General features: G+C 44.4%; 1 protein-coding gene across 3 annotated transcripts in view; it reads left to right on the forward strand.

The window, feature by feature from the left end:
* The first annotated feature begins 696 nt into the window (after positions 1-696).
* TTC25 (tetratricopeptide repeat domain 25) overlaps positions 697-13,586 on the forward strand; it is a 29,501-nt gene continuing 16,611 nt past the window's right edge. For 2 of the 3 annotated variants that reach the window (XM_006183331.3, XM_014558075.2), the window contains exons 1-7: positions 697-907; positions 2,635-2,766; positions 3,029-3,179; positions 3,888-3,949; positions 4,235-4,400; positions 5,723-5,947; positions 6,122-6,329. In XM_006183331.3, the coding sequence (XP_006183393.1) occupies positions 794-907; positions 2,635-2,766; positions 3,029-3,179; positions 3,888-3,949; positions 4,235-4,400; positions 5,723-5,947; positions 6,122-6,329 (1,058 nt within the window). In that variant the 5' untranslated portion in view covers positions 697-793. The remainder of the gene's footprint in view (positions 908-2,634; positions 2,767-3,028; positions 3,180-3,887; positions 3,950-4,234; positions 4,401-5,722; positions 5,948-6,121; positions 6,330-13,586) is intronic. The other variant, XM_014558076.2, reaches the window with a different exon arrangement.

Below are 13,586 nucleotides of genomic sequence, written 5' to 3' on the forward strand. Positions count from 1 at the left end.
TTCTACTATGTATACAAGGTTAATACTCTGGAGGTCACAATGTCATTGGTGTTGGAAACTGACGTTCTGACTGTAAGGTAGTAAATGCGGGGTGTTTATTAGAACCTAGAAGAACCTACTCCAGTTTTTTTTGGCTGGAGGGATGGGGAGAGTAGGGGAATGGGGAAGGGTGTAGGGAAAGGCTTTGATGAGGTGAGGACCTACCACTCGCAGGTGCTCACTCAATGTGTTAAACTTAAGGTTGAAGCCAGCGTTATTTTCCACGTAGCCTTATGCAAATCCTCACATCCTGAACGGTTATCTTGACGTTCACTTGGCAGACGGAAAATTTAAGGCTTAGAGCCCTTAAATTTTGGTCATGCAGTTCGTTAGTGTACACAGCCCAAGTACTATGACTCCAAAGCCCAGTGCTCTCTCCCTCTGATGGTTGTACACGTGCACAGATCCTTGCCACGTATGCCTTATCCCTATTTGGAATTCTGCCCGCAAACTTCTTTCTGTTTTCCTGGCTGTAAATTCTGACTAGACGACACAGCTGAGCTCAGCCCACTTACGACCGCCAAGCACCCGGGGGCCTAGCGCTCGTCACGCTCCGCCCCCGAGCGCGGCTGCAAGGGCGCATGCGCACACTGGCAGCGGTTGTGCCCAGGACTCAGCCCCATATGCGAGGGGCGGGGCCGGAAGTAATTCTACCGTCTCCGGTTGCTAAGAGACGGAGCTTCCACAAGCCAGACGGGTTCTCAGGCTTCTTTTCCTCCCTTTCTCCGTTTCATCGTCTCCGAATCCTGTCATTATGGCGGACTCAGAAACTGACGGCCTGCGGAGCACCTTTCCCTCTTACATGGCGGAGGGCGAGCGGCTCTATCTATGCGGGGAGTTCGCTAAAGCCGCCCATAGCTTCAGCAACGTGAGTCGTGCTCTGAACCTGTCAGCGACCCATCACTGAGGTCCTGATGATGCCTGGACGACCCTATTGTTTCCATTATTCTATTGTTACTACTTGATGCACTACTGTCACAGATAAGCCCCTATTTGGCCGTTTTCTACCAATTCCCACTTGTGTTCTGCCTGGTTGTTAACCATCCTCTGAGTTAACAGTGACCTCCTCTTCTACATTTTTTTCTGAGCTTCAGAAAGATTTAATTTTCTCATATAAAAGACTTTCCTGGTCAGATATCAGGGAAGGATAAAGGCTGGTCATGCCTCAAAACCTCATCTCCTGCTTTTTTACTTGAATGTTCCATGATTGACTTGCCTCCTTCCACAAAGCGGCCTGTTTCCCATCGCTGGCCGGGAGATTGGCTGTGAGGCTGCTTTCAGAAGTGAAGTCTCTGGTTCACAGTTGCTTATGGAAGGTGGTCGATCAGTAAATAACTAACATTATAAAATGTAACCTCAGTACAAATCCTAAGGGGAATGAGTGCTGTTTTAGGATACCAGGCATTCTGCCAACTATGGAGGAGGTACTGTTACTACTGTTACTGTTATTACCACTTTATAGATAAGAAAACTGATATAGAAGTTAAATAATGTGAACTAGCAAGTGGCAGAGGAAGGATTCAAACCTGGGCACTGAGACTCCAGTGCTGTGGTGCTGACCACCATACACTACTGTTCTCTCCCAAGTAAGCTATTAGATGTTTTTATAATGATTTCTTTTACAACAGATAGCCCACTTCTTATTACAAATGGGGTGGTGGGCTAGCCCTCCAACCAGTCCCAAGACTCCCTCTAAAGTCAAGCTTCTCAACTGCTACCTAGAGTCTTTTGTCCCTTTCAATCACCAACCACACCCTAAAACCAGAAATAATTGATCAGATTGGCCAACAATTAAATTCAACAATTAAAACCCCCCCCCCATTCTCCTCTTTCTGCATCAAGTTCCATCCTGGGGAAGCTCAGGTAGAGAGAAAAGAACACCCCGAAGGAATACAGCTTTGAATGAGAGGTGGCCTTTCTCTATGAAAGAAAGTAGGAAGGTCTTTGACAGGGACAGGTACAGTCTGATGCTTCAGACAATACACTGCAGACTATAGTAATAATCTCCAGCTGAGGAAGAGAGGACATGCGGCAGGGGAAGCATTCTGCTCCCACTTTAGGGCCAAAATCTCAGTTTCAGTTTTCCTGGCATTTTCATCTTAATCCCCTGAAATAGTGATTCATTCTCAATAACTATGTAAAAAGAAAGGGCAAGTGGACCAGATAATGCATTTTGCAGAATGTCCCTAAATCCATTTGGTTAGCCTTTGGAATGCTTAGCCTTTGAGTAGTATTTTGAGTGTGTTGTGCAGCCATTTCAGGTTCATGGTTGAATTTGTTCTGTACCCAACAGCCTAAGATTCTGAGTGCCTGGAGGAATCCCAGACACTCAAGGAAATTCTCACATCTCAACCAATGGCTTCTACAATAGCTTGTGATTTGACCTTGTTGGAGATGAGCCATATGCAGACAGCCTGGTTGACTGAGCAGAGATTGGTGTTGTGCTGCGTTTGGTCTGAAAAGACCCAAAGACCTGTCTGCTGGCCTGCAGAGTCCCCCTGAAACTCTGGCAGAAGGGTTTGGGCTGCTGTGTCCCGTCCTGCTTTGTACCTTGTCCTACCTGATGCCTGTTGACCTGAGTGGTTCCTTTTTCAGGCTCTTCACCTTCAGAATGGAGATAAGAACTGCTTGGTTGCCCGATCCAAGTGCTTCCTCAAGATGGGGGAGTTGGAGAAATCCCTGGCGGATGCTGAGGCTTCACTCCAGGGTGACCCGACTTTCTGCAAGGTGACGTATGGGTGGGGGGACTCACTCTTGCTTTCATCACTGCCACTGCCTGCAGCCGCCTCTGTTTTGCAGTGGTTGAAGAACCAGCCAGGCTGCCTGGAGTTGACTGCCGTTTTCTCTTCATAGGTTACTTGGCTACCTCTCTGCTGCTGTATCCCACTGTTGACCTTCAACCCAGGAACCGACCCTTCTGTTCCCCCACACCTGAGTCCTCTAAGGCCTTGTCTGTTCTCCTCCTTGATTTGACTTCCTTTGATTTCAGGGGATTTTACAAAAGGCTGAGACCCTGTACACCATGGGAGACTTTGAATTTGCCTTGGTGTTCTATCATCGAGGCTACAAGCTGAGGCCTGATCGGGAATTCAAAGTGGGAATTCAGAAAGCCCAGGAAGCCATCAACAACTCAGTGGGAAGTGAGTGACCAGGGGGCCTGTGCCCTTCTCCAGGAAGGCTCTTGGAATCCGTAGGTTTGGAGGAAGGCCTGAGGTCCACTGGGTGAGCAGCCACCACCAGCACTGTAGGGAGTCTTGTGCTGGGATTTGGCTGCTGCCGATTTGGTGGTGGATTAGGAACTGTCCACTGGGAGGACGAGTCTCTGATCCACTGTACTGAGCCCTGCAGCATCCGGTTCTCTTCAAAGCCAGATGAGAAGTGCTGTTTCACTCCCCCTCAAACCAGATGAGTAGGCCTCTTTTTGGCCTGGTGTTGTAGGGTAGAATACAGTCCTGACTCCAGCCTTCCCTGGTCCCTGGCTTCCTTACCATATACACCCCAAGGGCTGGCTCTGCCCATCAGCTTAGTAGTAGGGGTTGGGGTGTGAGATTGGGGAGAGCTTGCCACTGTGGGCAGCGGAGTGTGGAAATGGAGGGGCCCCTGGTGCCCAAGGCCTTCCCTTGTTTGGAAGTCTGGCTGCCATGGCCTTGGGCTGGTGGGGGCTGCTTACCTCCTAGGAGAGCATTGAACCAAACACCCTGTACAATTTGCTTACTAGGCTGGTGCCGAGTCAGCTTTGCTACAACCTCCATGGTCCTCCTGCCAAAGGCAACCATCTGTAATAAAAATATTTGATAGGTTGTGCCTGGGGATCCAGCCGACCTGAGCCCCAGGTTCTGTCTTTGCAGGTCCCTCCTCTATTAAGCTGGAGAACAAAGGAGACTTGTTCTTCTTAAGCAAGCAGGCTGAGGTAAGGGCCTTGGCTCTGACTCCACTTCCCTTGGAGAGCAGAGGCCATACATGCCTGAAGAGCACAGGTCTTAGTGGCCCTCCTGCCCAAGAGCAATGAGCTCCTGCCCAGCACGGACAGTCACGGGATTCTGCCCCAATAGCCGTTCCCAGACCAGACACACTCTGTGGTTCTCAGCCCACAGAAGTCCTGGAGGAGGAGTGTGGGAGCACAGGCTTGGGAGCCTTGAGTGGGTGCTCTGGACTCCTTGTTGAGGCTCTATTGGGTATTGCTCCATCTTTGCAGCGTATGCAAGCCCAGCAGAAGCCACATCCCGTGAGACAGCTCTTACACCACCCCAAGACAAAGTCCAAGCGGAAGAGTTCACTTAAGAGTGAGAAGATTGTCTGCCAGCTCCTGGGCGAGCTCTACGTGGACAAGGAGTATCTGGAGAAGCTCTTGTTGGATGAAGGTTTCAGATACTTTGTTTGCCTCAGGGAACTTGGGGCAAAGGAAATCTGGGTGGATGCTTAATGCATGAGCCAGAGGCAAAGCCTTTCATGATACGATGTTGACAATAGGTTTTGCTAGCATTCTTATTTTATAGATGAGGAAACCGAGGCACAGAGGTTAAGTAACCCAGTGACATGGCTCTCAGATTTGAATCCAGGAGCTCCAGTTTCAGAAAGAGTGCTCTTAAGTGCTGTAGTACCCTGGGAGGGAATGCCAGAAATCTGGGTTTCTTTACCACCGTGGTCCCCAAAGGAGCATCCCCTGAGCCTTCAACCTGTACAGAGGGCAATGGAATCCAGCTTGGAGGTGCTAGAAGGGGAATCCTAGGATAGTAGAACTAGAAAGAGAAATGGGGAGGGTATAGCTTAGTGGTAGAGCGCATGCTTAGCATGCATGAGGTCCTGGGTTCAATCCCCAGTTCCTCCATTAAAAAAAAAATTTTAAATAAACCTAGTTACCTCCCCCCCCAATTTTTTTTTTAAATTACAAAATAAAAATAAAGAGAGACCCTGAATGGGGAGTAACTTGTCCAAGGTGATGAGCGAGTTGGTGGTAGAGTTGACAGCAGAGCCTAGGCCTCCTAACCTCCAGTCCAACATGGGTGATGGGGGTATTGCCATTAGCTCTTAAGCCTGAGCAGGGATCCCCCTCGAATCAAATGCCTTTTCTCCAGTACTTGACTTCCCAAAGCCATCTGCATGGTTCCCCCCTGGTCTGTGTCTCAGGAGTGATTTCACTGCTGTCAAGTCTCCTCCGTAACAGGCCTGAGCACTTCCCTCCCTGCAGAGGAGCTTCTGTAGAGAGAAGAGGTGGCCTGAATATTACCCATGTGGCCTTGCAGCTTTGCTCCAGCTCTAACCCCTGGTGGAGTGGGCAAGCAGAGCTCAGGCACGCCCCTCCGACTCCGAGCCTACACTGGCCCACTTGGCACCTGGGGAATCACTTGGCACTGGCAACCTGAACCAGGTTGTGCACACTCAGTCTCCTCTGAGGACACAGCTTGAAACAAGGGAGACTGAAGGGCTGGAGACTTTTCAGAAAGCTGCCCCTTCTGCTAGCTCCTCATGTCTTGCCGTAAGGGGCCTCTGCACTAAGTGCCTGAAAGAGGGGCTCTGGCCTCATCTGGACCCAGATAGACCCACTCTCCCACCCACGTGCTCTTGCTTTCATCACTGTTTCCGCAATTCCAGGCAGAGGTCCCCATAGGGGGACCCCGAGCCAAGAGGAGGCGACCCTTAGATGCCTGTTTTGGTTGGTTCTTCCCCACACTTTTCCCCACAGACCTGATCAAAGGCACCATCAAGCGTGGCCTGACTGTGGAGGACTTCATCATGACGGGCATCAACTACCTGGACATGCGCAGTGACTTCTGGAGGCAGCAGAAGCCCATCTACGCCAGGGAGCGGGACCGGAAGCTGATGCAAGAGAAGTGGTTGCGGGACCACAAACGCCGTCCGTCGCAGACAGCCCGCTACATCCTGAAGAGCCTGGAGGACATTGACGTGTGTAGGTGGTGGTCTCAAGAGAACGGAGCCGTGGCCAGGTGGGGACGAAGCCACGTAGTAGCCTGAGCCCCTGGCTTCGCTGGACTGGGGACAGTCTCTTGGGGGGGCAGTAGGCTCACCTGTTAGCCAGGAGGAGGCTGCACTCACCTCCACATCCCTTCTTTCCCCTTCCCAGTGCTGACCAGCGGCAGTGCTGAAGGCAGCCTTCAAAAAGCTGAGAAAGTGCTGAAGAAGGTGCTGGAATGGAACAAAGAAGAGGTGCCCAACAAGGATGAGCTGGTGGGAAACTTGTACAGCTGCATTGGGAATGCCCAGATTGAGATGGGGCAGATGGTGGCAGCCCTGCAGAGCCACAAGAAGGACCTGGAGATCGCCAAGGAACAGTGAGTGCCTGCAAGTGCTTGCAAGGCCAAGCAGCCAAGGCCCGTGGGCCTCCAGAGGCCAGGGGCTGGGGCTTCATCTCCACCTTTTGCCAGGGCTGCTGGTGGCTGAACTCCCATTTTCTGCCCTGAGTGTCTGAGGTGGATTCCCCTGCAGGGAGGAACAACCTGCCCAGGACAAGGGCAAACCTAGGCTGTCAGCTTTTTTGCCACGAAGAGAAAGGTAGTGGCCCCAGACGCCAAAAAGCTCCCAGTGGTTTGGCTCTTAGGGATATTGTTTTTTGAACAACTTTTCTGTGGTATAATTTTTATACAGTACACTACACATATTTCAAATATACAATTTGATGAATTTTCATAAATGTATACATCTATGAAACCACTACCAAAATCAAGATAGCTAACATTTCCATCATTCTCCAAGAGGTGTAAATTTCAAAATCCCAATTTATCCTTCCTACCCCCTTAACCCCCTGGTAACCATAAGTTTGTTTTCTATGTCTGTGAGTCTATTTCTGTTTTGTAAATAAGTTTATAATGTGTCTTTTTTTTTTTTTTTTGGAGTGATGTCTATTTAGGTCTTCTGAACATTTTTTGACTGAGTTGTTTTTTTTTTTATATTAAGCTGTATGAGCCATTTGTATATTTTGGAAATTAGTCCCTTGTCAGTCGCATCATTTGCAAATATTTTCTCCCATTTTGTAGGTTGTCTTTTTGTTTTGTTGATGGTATCCCTAGCTGTGCAAAAGCTTTTAAGTTTAATTAGGTCCCATTTGTTTACTTTTGCTTTTATTTCCATTACTCTAGGAGCTGGTTTGAAAAAAATATTTTTATATTGATACAACATTGTAAACTGACTATAACTCAATAAAAAAGAAGAAAAAATATTTTTATGGTTTATGTCAAAGAGTGTTCTGCCTGTTTTCCTCTAGGAGTTTTATAGTATCTGGTCTTACATTTAGGTCTTTAATCCATTTTGAGTTTATTTTTGTATATGGTGTTAGAGAATGTTCTAATTTCAGTCTTTAATAGGTAGCTGTCCAGTTTTCCCAGCACCACTTATTGAAGAGACTGTCTTCTCTCCATTGTATAATCTTGCTTCCTTTATTGTAGATTAATTTACCATAAGTGCATGGGTTTATTTCTGGACTTCCTATCCTGTTCCATTGATCTATGTGTCTGTTTTTGTGCCAGTACCATATTGTTTTGATTACTGTAGCTTTGTAGTACAGTCTGAAGTCAGGGAGCATGATTCCCCTGGCTCTGTTCTTCTTTTTCAAGATTGTTTTGGCTATTCAGGGTCTTTTGTGTTTCCATACAAATTTTAATATTTTTTGTTCCAGCTCTGTGAAAAATGTCGTTGGTAATTTGATAGAGACTGTGTTGAATCCATATATTGCCTTGGGTAGTATGGCCATTTTAACAATATTGATTCTTCCAATCCAAGAACATGGTGTATCTTTCCATCTGTTTATGTCATTTTCAACGTCTTTCATCAGTGTCTTATACTTTTCAGAGTACAGGTCTTTTGCCTCCTTGGGTAGGTTTATTCCTAGGTATTTTATTCTTTTTGGTGCAATGGTAAATTAGATTGTTTCCTTAATTTCTTTTTCTGCTATTTTGTTGTTAGTGTATAGAAATGCAGCTGGTTTCTGTGTATTAATTTTGTATCCTGCAACTTTATCAAATTCATTGATTAGCTCTCGTAGTTTTCTGGTAGCTTCTTTAGGGTTTTCTATGTATAGTATCGTGTCATCTGCAAAAAATGACAGTTTTATTTCTTCGTTTCCAATTTGGATTCCTTTTATTTCTTTTTCTTCTCTGATTGCTATGGCTAGGACTTCCGAAACTGTGTTGAATAAAAGTGGCAAGAGTGGGCATCCTTGTCTTGTTCCTGATCTTAGAAGAAATACTTTCAGCTTTTCACCATTGAGTGATGTTTTCTGTGGGGTTGTCATATATGATCTTTATTATGTTAAGGTATGTTCCATCTATGTCCATTTTCTGGAGAGTTTTTTTTTAATCATAAATGGATGTTGAATTTTATCAAAAGCTTTTTCTGCATCTATTGAGATGATCATGTGGTTTTTATTCTTCAATTTGTTAATGTGGTGTATCACATCGATTGATTTGCAGATGCTGAAAAAATCCTTGCATCCCTGGGATAAATCCCACTTGATCACGGTGTTTGATCCTTGTAATGCATTGTTGGAATTGATTTCTAGTATTTTGTTGAGGATTTTTGCATCTATATTCATAAGTGATATTGGCCTATAATTTTTTGGTGTGATATCTTTGTCTGATTTTGGTATCAGGGTGATGGTGGCCTCATAGAGTTAGGAAGTGTTCCTTCATCTGAAATTTCTTGAAATAGTTTTTGAAGGATAGGTGTTAACTCTTCTCTGAATATTTGGTAGAGTTTACCTGTGAATCTGTCTGGTCCTGGACTTTTGTTTGTGGAGAGTTTTTAAGCTACTGGTGCAATTTCAGTACTGGTAATTGGTCTATTCATAGTTTCTATTTCTTCCTAATTCAGTCTTGGCAAATTGTACCTTTCTAAGAAATTGTCCATTTCTTCTAGGTTGTCCTTTACATTGGCCTATAGTTGCTCCTAGTAGCCTCTTATGATCCCTTGTATTTCTGTGGTGTCAGGTGTAACTTCTCCTTTTTCACTTTCAGATTTTATTCATTTGGGCCCTCTCCCTTTTTTTCTTGATGAGTCTGACTAAAAGTTTATCAATTTTGTTTATCTTTTCAAAGAACCAGCTTTTAGTTTCATTGATCTTTTCTGTTGTTTTCTTAGTCTCTATTTCATTTATTTCTGCTTTAATCTTTATGATTTCTTTTATTCTACTAACTGTGGGTTTTGTTTATTTCTCTAGTTGCTTTAAGTGTAAGGTTAGGTTGTTTATTTGAGATTTTTCTTGTTTCCTGAGGTAAGCTTGTATTACTGTAAACTTCCCTCTTAGAACTGCTTTTGCTGTGTCCCAGAGGTTTGGGATTGTTGTGTTTTCATTTTCATTTGTCTCAAAGTATTTTTTGATTTCTTCTTTGATTTCTTCAGTGATCCGTTGACTGTTTAATAGCATATTGTTTATATTTTCTCCTATTCTGTAGATTGTCTTTTTTGTTTTGCTTATGGTTTCCTTTGCTGTGCAAAAGCTTGTGTTTAACTAGGTCCCATTTGTTTATTTTTGCTTTTATTTCTATTGCCTGGGTAGACTGCCCTAGGAGAACTTTGCTAAGATTTATGTCAGATAATATTTTGCCTATGCTTTCCTCTAAGAGGTTTTTGGTGTCTTGTCTTATGTTTAAGTCATTAACCATTTTGAGTTTATTTTTGTGTATGGTGTGAAAGAGTGTTCTAAATACATTGATTTACATGTGGCTGTCCAGCTTTCCCAGCACCACTGGTCAAAGAGACTGTCTTTTCTCCATTGTATATTCTTGCCTCCTTTGTTGAAGATCAATTGACCATAGGTGTGTGAGTTGATTGCTTGACTCTGTATTTTGTTCCATTGGTCTATATGTCTGTTTTTGTGCCAATACCATACTGTTTTGATTACTGTAGCTTTGTAGTATTATCTGAAGTCTGGTTTTGTTCTGTTTCCTTAGGATTGCTCTGGCAATTCTGGATCTTTTGTGATTCCATATAAATTTTAGGATCATTTTTCTAGTTCTGTGAAAAATATCCTGGGTAATTTGATAGGGATTGCATTAAATCTATAGATTGCTTTGGGCAGTATGGCCATTTTAACAATATTAATTCTTCCAATCCAAGAACATGGGAGATTTCTCCTTTTATGTCTGTTAACAGTTGTCATATATATTGAAGTGCTTCTATGTTGGGTGCATATATATTTACAGTTGTTATATCTTCTTCTTGGATTGATCCCTTGAGCATTATGTACTGTTCTTCTTTGTCTCTTGTAACAGTCTTTATTTAAAATCTATTTTGTGTGATATAACTATTGCTACTACAGCTTTCTTTTGGTTTCTGTTTGCATGGAATATCTTTTTTCCATCCCTTCACTTTCATCTTGTATGTGTCTTTAGCTCTGAAGTGTGACTCTTGTAGACAGCATGTAATGGGTCTTGTTTTTGTATACATTCAGCCAGTCTATGACTTTTGGTTGGAGCATTTAATCCATTTACATTTAAGGTAATCATCAATGTATATGTTCTTATTGCCATTTTGTTAATTATTTTGGGTTTGTTTTTGTAAGTCTTTTCTCTCTCTCTCTCTCTCTCTCTCTTTTGATTCTCTTTTGGTTTGATGACTGTATAGTTACACTGATTTGTGGTAACCATGAGGTTTTTGTGTAGAAGTCTATGTATATATACACACACACACATACATACATACTTTAAGTTGCTGATCTCTTAATTTCAGATGCTTTGTAGATACCCTTCATTTGTACTCTCCTCCTCTCACGATTACTTTTCTTGTTTCTATTTGTGGCCTTTTATTTTTATACCTAGAGAAGTTCTTTTAATTTGTTGTAAAGCTGTTTTGGTGGTGTTGAATTCTTTTAGCTTTCGTTTATCTGTGAAGCTTTTGATTTCTCCATCAAATCTGAATGAGAGCCTTGCTGGATAGAGTATTCTTGGTTATAAATTTTTCCCTTTCATCACTTTAAATATATCGTGCCACTCTCTTCTGGCCTTTAGAGTTTCTGTTGAAAAATCAGCTAATAACCTTATGGGAGTTCCCTTATAAGCTTGTTGCTTTTCTCTTGCTGATTTTAATATTTCTCCTTATTTTTAATTTTTGTTATTTTGATTACTGTGTGCCTTGGTGTGTTCCTCTTTGGGTTAATCCTATGTGGAACTCTGCACTTCCTGGACTTCAGTGACTGTTTCCTTTCCCAAGTTAGGGAAGTTTTCAGCTATTATCTCTTCAAATATTTTCTCAGGTCCTTTCTTTCTCTCTTCTCTTTCTGGGACCCCTATAATGCAAATATTAGCGTGCTTCATGTTGTCCCAGTGGTCTTTTAAACTATCCTCATTTCTTTTTCTTTTCATTCTTTTTTCTGTTATGCAGTAGTGATTTCCACTACTCTGCCTTCTAGCTCACTGATCCATTGTTCTGCCTCATTTAGTGTATTCTTGGTTCCTTCTAGTGTTATTATTCATTTCAGTGATTTTATTCTTCAACTCTGTTTGGGTATTTATATTTTCCAACTCTTTGCTTAAAACTTCACTCTGTGCATCTATGATCCTACTGAGTTTCTCAACATCTTTAGAATCATTACTCTAAACTGTTTCTTGGATAGATTGCCTCTCTCCTCATCACTTATTTCTTCTTTTGGGATTTTATATTGTGCCTTTGCCTGGAATATATTCTTCTTCTGGCTCATATTGTCTAAATTTCTGTTTGTATTTTTAGGTAGGTTAGTTATGTTTCTTGACCTTGGAGAAGTATCCCTGTATAGGAGACGTCATACACATCCCAGCCGTGTGCTCCTCTTGTCACCAAAGAGCCAGGGTCCAGCCTGTCCCAGGGTAGAGTCTGGCCTGTGTTTGTGGATTCCTTCCACAGGCTTTGGGATTATTGTTTTCTTACTTCTGATATCTGCTCCCTGGTGAATGAGGCTGATCTAGAGTCTTGTGCAGGTTTCCTGGCAGGAGGAGTTGGTGCCTGCCCACTGCTGGGTGGAACTTAGTCCTGGCCCTCTGGTTGGTAAGGCCTTGTCTAGCGGCATATCTAGAGGTGGCTTTGGGCTCAGGAAGTCTGTTGATGGGTGAGGCTGCATTCCTTCCCCAGTATGTTGTTTGGCCTGAGGCTTCCCAGCACTTAAGCCTACAGGCTGTTGGGTGGGGCTAGACCTTGGTGCTAATAACCCAAACAAGATGTCAGCCTCCAGGAAAGCTCATGTAGATGAACATTCCTGGAATGTCTGAATGTCTGCCACCAGCTTTTATGTCTCCAGGGTAAGCCACAGCTGCCCCCTACCTCCCTAGAAGACCTTCCAAAACCAGCAGGCAGATCTGGCCCAGGTTCCTATGAAATCACTGCCTCTGTCCTTGGACCTGGCACATGCAAGATTCTGTGTGCACTTCCCAGGAGAGTGAAGTCTCTGTTTCCTCTAGTCCTGTGGGGCTCCTGGAGCTAAGCCCAGCTGGCTTTCAAACCAGATGTTCTGGAGTCTCCTCCTCCTAATGTCGGAACCCCAGGCTAGGGAGCCTGATGTGGGGCTCAGAACTCTCACTCCAGTGGGAGGGCCTCTGCAACTTAAATTTTTAAGTTCTGGGGGTATGGGGCCTGGTTATATCATGAGCACACCCCCTCCTACTGTCTCGCTCTGGTTCCCTCTTTATGTTTCCAGTTGAAGATCTTTTTTGCTAGGTTCCAGTCTTATTTTTTCCAATGGTTATTTAGCAGTCGGTTGCAGTTTTGCAGTCATGAGGGGAAGTGAGCTCATGGTCCTATTCCTCCTCCATCTTAACCAGAATTTGGGATGTTTTTATTCTTATATCATCTGAACAAACATTTATCAGCCCCAGACATGCCAGATGCTGCTAGCATTGGGAACATGATAGTGACCAGACACAAGGCTCCTTTCCCTGCAGATGGGAAACAAAAAGGGACATGGCTAATAAGTCACAACTGTGATAAGTGAGGAGAAAGTACAGGACCCGGTGCTGTGAGAAGTGTATTCCAGGAGGACTTGACTGGGTGTTGAGGGACACACTTGGCCTGTGGGAGGGCTGTGAGGTGGGCAGCAGGAAGTTTAAGGCTGGAAAAAATATTTTCAGGGGAAGAATGGCCAAGAGGAGGCTGGCCAAGTGGGTAGGGGGTTGGATCCCCTCAGACACCATGGTGCTGACCAAGAGCATGGGCCTTGGAATTGTACCTCCCAGCTGTGGGGCCTTAGGCAAAACACTTAACCACTCTCAGCTTCAGTGTCTTCTCTGTCAAATGGGCATCACAATAGCCCCTGCCCAACAGAGTGGAAGGGAGGATGATGTACAGAAATACATATAAATAAATACAAATAAATACATATTACTATTGTAATATCAACTCTCACAGGAACCAACTCTTCCCAAGACTCAGTGGTCCCTCTCAGAGGTACCATCACTTTCTGGGCACCCTGGTTCTAACCTTTGGGGTCATTCCTGACTTTCTCTTGTCTGTTCTACTCACCCCACTGTTCTGAGCCCCACCAGTCCCCAATCATCCCATTTCCCCTCACAGGTCAGCACTTGCCTCTCCCTGCCTCCAGCTGCTCCCACACATCACCTCCAGAGACACGC

Source organism: Camelus ferus, chromosome 16 (genome assembly GCF_009834535.1).
Source record: "Camelus ferus isolate YT-003-E chromosome 16, BCGSAC_Cfer_1.0, whole genome shotgun sequence".
Classification (NCBI taxonomy): Eukaryota; Metazoa; Chordata; class Mammalia; order Artiodactyla; family Camelidae; genus Camelus; species Camelus ferus.